Raw genomic sequence first — 6,910 nt, 5'->3', positions numbered from 1 at the left:
AAGAATGACCTGAGCACAGATTACACAGCTTGTAAAGCGGGCTAGAGGTTTGTATGAATGCCACTGAAAATGCTGTTCCGTATCTTTGACAGCCGGCCCTTTTATTGTCAGCATGTAGCATCCTAAACACAATCCATGGCACGTGAGCCAGACCAAATGTCTTCCAACTGGACGAGTCCCATGTCAACAGGCAGGGAGTGTGGACAATAGGCCTCTTTCTCAGCATTGATCCCTGCACAGTCTGTCCCTCACGTGGTCTCCCGTCGGATTTTTTAAATGACATCCATCAGGCAGCAGCGTCAAGCGGAGCCCTTTGATGGGACCAGGACACCGAGAGACTCCTGACAAGATGACATTACGGGTAAGGTGCACCGCTCACCTCTGAACTAATAAAATGCGGCGGGGGGGGGGGGGGGGGTCATTGAATAATTAGACATCGCGTTGGCTACTTTCACAAATCCGGCTAATTGGCAACGCTTGCACCCACCATTAAAGCGGAGGGAAGGACTGTACATCATCATAATCACTTTTAAGGCAAGAAAGGGGGAGAAAGATGCTGCCCAGCTTTAATGAAGTAGACGAATGGACGTTTGGGCTGGTCTGGTGTGGCTCATCATTCTAACTCATGCCGGCAGATGAGTGTGTAATTACGTTCCGTGCTGCTGCACTTTAGGTAATGAGACTCCGGCATCTCCCGTCGCAGGTTAGCACAAGGTAGTTTGTTACTTTGAAGAGAACATGTAATAATTAAATGGCGCAATGGTCCTGGCCCTGCGTTCGCGCGACGTGACGGTAGAACGCGGCACCCACGCTGCAGATATCGGCCCTCGTTTCACTTCTTGCTGATGCTGCGTGTATGTGCGCGCGTGTGTGGGCAGCGTTCGCTATCAGCCCGTGGGCTCTGAGGATGGGATGACGGTCACGTAGCGCCGATAAGAGAGTAAAACCGCTCTCGGCAACATCCGGGCAGCAGATAAAATGGCACTGGACCGGCCGGAGCTGCGCTGATACCTGCCAGTGGCAGCTGGGCCAAAAATTGGTACAGCTTTCAAAGACAGTTTGACTTTCTCCTGTCCAACATCCATCACGGCGCCGGTGTGTTTAGGTTGGCTCAGGTTTACATGTCTGGCCACAAATCAAGCCAGCCAAGTACGAAAGGTGCAAAATATGCCCCAGCCTGACAAACATCAATAAAAACAGCCCGGTTAATGAATTAGTCTGCCACACAGACGCAGGATCTCGCCAGCGAGCTGCTCGCCTCTGATGTTGGTTTCAGCCGCAAGCAATAATTCAGTGGATATTGAAACGAGGGGGACCCTTGTGTCGGCCCTTACCGCTTGAAGTGGAGTGGAGTGGAGAGGCTGGGCTTTGATCAAGGGCTATTACAAACACATCTTCAGAATTCTTTCAGGATTTGTTTGCTCCTAGCAGACAGATCTTGAACCGACTTCAGAAATCAGAAATGTCATTGACTTCCTTTTAAAGTTGACCATGAAATGAAAGAAATGTATTCATGTGTTAAGACAGGTTTTAAACGGAACACTGTTCATAATAAACACCTAACGTCACTTAACCTTTTATTTAGGTGTGTAAGTGAGGGTCGGTAGGAATCCGGTCTGCCCATTCATACGGGATCACTGATGCTTCAGAGGCTGTTCCCAGCTGATGGGAACATGTATAAGCAATAACGCCTCCAGGCACGCCTACAGCTCTGCTGACTGCTGCAGAGTCTCCTTAACACCCACTCAAGCATATGTCCAGTCAAGCATATGTCATGTCATGTATATCATGAGTGTCTAATTGGATGTACAGTGGAGAGGGTAAGTAAGTCTGATGTAAATGTGTAGCTCACATTTGCACGTAGAAACGCTCATTTCTTTTACAGCCAAAATGTCATAACTCAGGGAAGTGCCACTGACAAGGATGGCCACCAGAGCTGAGCACCATGGTGACTTAAATTAAAGTGAGAAAACAATCATTGAATCATCAATGTTTTGCCAAGAGCTGGGATCTGAATTTCAAGGAAGAACCTCTTTTATATAGAGAGTAAATCTTTTTTTTTTAATTCCCATTTCCCTTGCACAACCTGAGATTTCTATATTTGATATTCTATTAAAAAAACCTGCACAGATTACCAGACTGCTTTGAAGGTCCGCAAATGTCATATTTAATTGGGTTTTAGTCAAACAGACGACGAGTTTTAAAAAAGCAAATCAAAGTGAATGAAAAGGCAAGCGCCTGCATTTTTATGCTCCTAGTACCAGCTGTGTAACACACAGTGCATCTGCACACTGGTGCAGATTTAGGATGGGTTGACTTCATCTACCAACAAAACCCAGTGTCCAATTCATCAAATGTGTGTCTGTCTGCAAACCCAGTGTCACCATCTCTCACCCTCCCCGCAGCACAGACGGACAACGGCCTCTGACCCTGAAAGCAACGATTACACCAAACAGTTGGCCTTAACCAATCAATGAAATGCACTAAAATGCTCTGTTCAGGCATAATGAGTCCTAGCTAAGGCTGAAATTACAGGGCAGTGTTTGAGTGGGGGAAAATATATTAAAATATATTTATCTTCTTCTGTTTTTGCCTTATACAGTTTGAGGCCTCCTGCCCTGATGGCCTGTGTCCAGGCTGGAGCATCATTCTCAAAGGCGAAACCCCATCGGAGGCAAACAAGTAAGCCTGACAATTCCAATACAATACATGAACATTTCTGCTCTCTGTACAATTTATGCAAGATAACATTTCCTGATTGGAGTCTTACTAACATAACATAATGTCATGGTGTTTTGTCAATTATGCTAGACATTGTTAGGAGTGTTTTTTATGGACAGTTTATGTCTCATATTAGTAATGTATGCAAGTCTCCAGCGTGAGATACCAGTCAGATCGAAGCCCATTAAAGGTTTCAAATGTGAAAATCATTAACAATGATCATTCACGCACGTTCTGAAAGAAGTATTTTTAATGATGATCAATTTGATCAAGGGTAACAATCTATTGCTGCTTCAAAATTTGCATGTCAGTTAACATGAATAAACACAAATGCTTAGCCAGGAGTGCTGTCCTCTGCTCTTCAGTTTAGGGATTCAAATCATTCAAAAGGACATTGCAAGTCTGAGGGACTCAAGAGAGAAATATATTTTAAAAGCCCAGATTACCAGGTGCTCTGATGAAGACCATTTTGGTCACATCAGCATGTTTTTAACTGAATTCCCATGTCATAAAAAGGCTTTTTAAATGCATTTCCTCCTTGAGTACCTCAGACTTGTTGCAAGACGTTCACAACCTTCATAAACACGTCTGGAATCAATAGCTTATCTTTATTCTCCAGTAACTGTGTACATTGAAACACAAAGGGGGATTCAAACACCTTTACAAATGTGATTAAAAAAAGGATTAAAATAATTATAAAATAGGGAGGTAAAACGAACGGAAAGAAATATAAAATGAATGAAATAACACAAAGTGAACCAATTAAAAGGAAGGATTCACGTATTCTGATATTCATCAGCGAAAGGTAATGTTTTTAGTATGGATTGTTAGGGTTAAAGCAGAAGTTGACTCTGTGTCGTGGCTACAAGCCGTTGCACCATGTTGAATTCTAGCTAAGGGCACTACGAGCAAGCTGCTCCCCGGTGACCTGGGAGATCTGGCAGGTGTGTATTCATTAAAAGTAAGAGCTGTCCACTTCTGACACTGGCGCCTGTCCTAATCAGTGGCAGTGACAGCAACCAATTAAATCCAAGAACATTTCAAAATCAAGGGACCTGTCAGGCAAATAATAAGGAAACCAAGATCCAGGATGGACAAACGCAATTATTTTTTGTGCATAATGTAAACCAGAGAGACAGCAAGACCCTGGTCTTATACCTCAGGTGTGTGTGTGAGTGTGTGTGTGTGTGTGTGTGTGTGTATTATTTTCTGATGCAGAAATCACTTTTTCAGGCCCCCTTGCTGCTGTTCCATTCGCAGCAGCATCTGTCCTGCTGTTGCCAGCCCATTTTAATGCTTCTTGCTGTGCTCTCAAGGTTCGAAATCAATTTCCTGTGTGACCGGGACGACAGAGTAGCCTTCCACTTCAACCCACGCTTTACAGAGTCCCACATTGTATGCAACTCGTTCATCTCCAACCGCTGGGGAGAGGAGGAGAGGTGCTCGTACTTCCCCTTTGCAACCAAAGAACCCTTCCAGGTGACAGTGTTGTGGAATTGGCCCGTCTGTAGAGATGGACCGGTCAATAAAAAGTCACCCCTGTCATTTTTGTGCCCCCGCAGATTGAAATTTACTCAGACGATGAGAACTTCCATGTTTACGTTGACGAGACAAAGACCATGCAGTACAAACACCGTGTGGAGGATCTGAAGACCATCACAAAGGTGCAGGTGGTGAACGATGTCAGCATCTCGTCTTTAGAGATCAGCAAGAAGCACTTCTACTGAGGAGGGCAGCTAGACAGGGTCGAAGTTTCCTCCAGAGAACCACTGCTTTTCATTGTTTAAACTGGATTATTAAGTGTCATGCATCTTTTGTTTAAAATCTTTTTTCAAAAAAGCATCATGTGAATGGCATGTATTTCAAGCAAATCTAAAAATAAAATGAAAATCACTCTGAATACACTGCATTATAAGCAGATTGTGAGCTAAATGATGGATGCTTAGGGGTTTCAATGGCTCAAACATACACTGGTGAAGCTGGTTTTGATGGTCATCAAGATCGTGCAGGCGTGGTGCTCCAGCTTGGGCCCACAGATTGTAACATAGAACTCAGTTCTGGCATGGTACCATATCGCACTTTCAGTTCTTCACTTTTTTGCTTTGCCCACTTGGGTGAAATTTTGGAACCAAACTTGAATGCCAAGAAAAATGATTGCACCAAACTTATCCAATAAAGAAGCAGGATTGAAGGTGAGGACAGGAACTGGATTTTAAATCACGGCATGTGACAGACGTTTATATGGAGAGCAAATTACATAAGTGCTTCAATTACGCTGAAGTCCTGATTTGTAATAAATGTTTCGAAAAATACAAAAAACAGTCCATTCTCTAGCCCCATAACTTAATATTAAGCTATTCTCATAAATGTCATTAGTCATTGTCTCCAATGATGAGAAGAGGCCATTTTATGGATCCATTTGATATGCCTTCAGAGCCTCTTGTTGTTGTTTTGTTATACTTTATTAATCCCGAAGGAAATTGCTTCTCTGCTTTTAACCATCACCCTCGGTGAGCAGTGGGGCAGCCATGACAGGCGCCCGGGGAGCAGTGTGTGGGGACGGTGCTTTGCTCAGTGGCACCTCAGTGGCACCTTGGTGGGATTCGAACTGGCAAAATTCTGATTACGGGGCTGCTTCCTTAACCGCTAGGCCGCCCCCTGCCACCCACTGAAGCACATTCAGGACGTGAATGTGAAAAAAAATCTCCAGGGAAAACAAGCACTGCTGCCTAGAAGTGGAAGTGGACTTTTTTTATGCCCGAGAAGAAGGATTGTCTGTTACCTCGGGGCGACACATTTCATTTTAGTTGCACATGGACGTGTCAGTAAAATAAAGACATTTTAAATGTTTTCAAATATGAGTTCAGTACCTTTGGGATGAGTTTCCCTTTCCCTGCCATTATTCCCAAAATTGAAAAAACTACACACGCTGTCATGTATTACATTAATAGAATCGGTAGCTGTGTGAATGCTTCTAATAGGTTTTCTTTTCCCCAGTGCAGCCACAATCCAGAATGTCTGGAGGCCGCGACTTAAATCATACGCACAAACATGCTAATTTTCTTTCAGTATTTGTTCAGAGCATGTTAAAGTGACACTGTGGGAACATTGTGTGTGTATGTGTATGTGTATGTGTGTGTGTGTGTGTGTGTGTGTGTGTGTGTGCCTGCAGCTGGCAAAGGTCTGCAGAGGTCCTGGATGACTGACCACTCTCTGCAAAGCACTGTGGCTGCCAGAGCACTAAAAAAAATAATGTTCAGGCACTTTATAAGCAAAACCGAAAACACTGACGTATCTGCCGTGATGAGCCTGTGGGTACAGTGCACTAAAAAGTCAACTTCCCAGTGTTACTAATGGCAATAAAGTGGGGCCGTGGCCACCATCAGATGAAATGCTTGCAGAGACAAGTCAGTCATAGCACAATTGTTGCATTATTTGTGGTGCTGGTTCTCCTGCAGCAGCAAACATTTCACTGGCAGCCCTATAATATTCTCTCGTGATGCACACGTCAGAAGGTCTCACCTATTTCTGCCTAAAAAAAAAGATCCCCCTTACTGTAACATCTTAGGAATGACAAATTCATTTCCTGAACATAGAACTAAATTCCATGTCATAATATTCATGTCATATATTCTTGACATGATATAAGGACCACACAAGTATAAATGTAGTTTCCGTTTGTTCATATCTGACATGATGTTCAGTGGCTTCATGTTCATCTTGCTTGAAAGGGATGAAAAGTACATTTTAGCATAGTAGACAATGCAATAATGTGAATATCAGCGTGTTGAATTAGCCATGCATTATATCCAAAGTGACGTAAAGCATTTTTGCATTACACTGGATGCGTTTACAATTTACAATTTCATGAACCATGAACTTCCCCTGCTGCTCACATTTTAATCTCCTGTTACACACGCCAGTGGGTGTAATTACCAATCAAATGGCGAGTCGCCGACGCGCACATGCTCAGTAGCCGTGGGTCTGGGGTGCCTGGTCCTGCTGCTACGTGGTGTGTGTGTGTGTGTGTGTGTGTGTGTGTGTGTGTGTGTGTGTGTGTGTGTGTGAGGGTTCAGATTAGGTTCTAGGTAAAGTGTATAAGACAGCGCACGCTTTTCCTTTTGGAAGTGTTTGGTTAGTTGCGCGGCGGAGATGCGCGCGCGTAACGGCGCACGCTCCCCACCGGCAG

General features: G+C 44.0%; 1 protein-coding gene across 1 annotated transcript; it reads left to right on the top strand.

Moving 5' to 3' along the window:
* The first annotated feature begins 222 nt into the window (after positions 1 to 222).
* Positions 223 to 4,625, top strand: LOC114783704 (grifin-like). The gene is made up of 4 exons (XM_028969211.1): positions 223 to 361; positions 2,603 to 2,682; positions 4,038 to 4,200; positions 4,284 to 4,625. Exons 1-4 carry the CDS (start codon positions 317 to 319, stop codon positions 4,446 to 4,448), a joined length of 453 nt encoding a protein of 150 aa, XP_028825044.1. The 5' UTR covers positions 223 to 316; the 3' UTR covers positions 4,449 to 4,625.
* Positions 4,626 to 6,910: the final 2,285 nt, after the last annotated feature.

This window comes from Denticeps clupeoides, unplaced genomic scaffold (genome assembly GCF_900700375.1).
Source record: "Denticeps clupeoides unplaced genomic scaffold, fDenClu1.1, whole genome shotgun sequence".
NCBI classification, from domain to species: Eukaryota; Metazoa; Chordata; class Actinopteri; order Clupeiformes; family Denticipitidae; genus Denticeps; species Denticeps clupeoides.
The sequence above is the reverse complement of the archived record's forward strand: the minus strand, read 5'-3'. Positions and strand labels throughout refer to the sequence as shown.

Coding starts and splice junctions, on each gene's coding strand:
- LOC114783704 (XM_028969211.1), top strand. CDS start 317: ATGGGACCAGGACACCGAGAGACTCCTGACAAGATGACATTACGG. Junction 362..2,602: donor CTGACAAGATGACATTACGG/GTAAGGTGCACC, acceptor TGCCTTATACAG/TTTGAGGCCTCCTGCCCTGA. Junction 2,683..4,037: donor ACCCCATCGGAGGCAAACAA/GTAAGCCTGACA, acceptor TGTGCTCTCAAG/GTTCGAAATCAATTTCCTGT.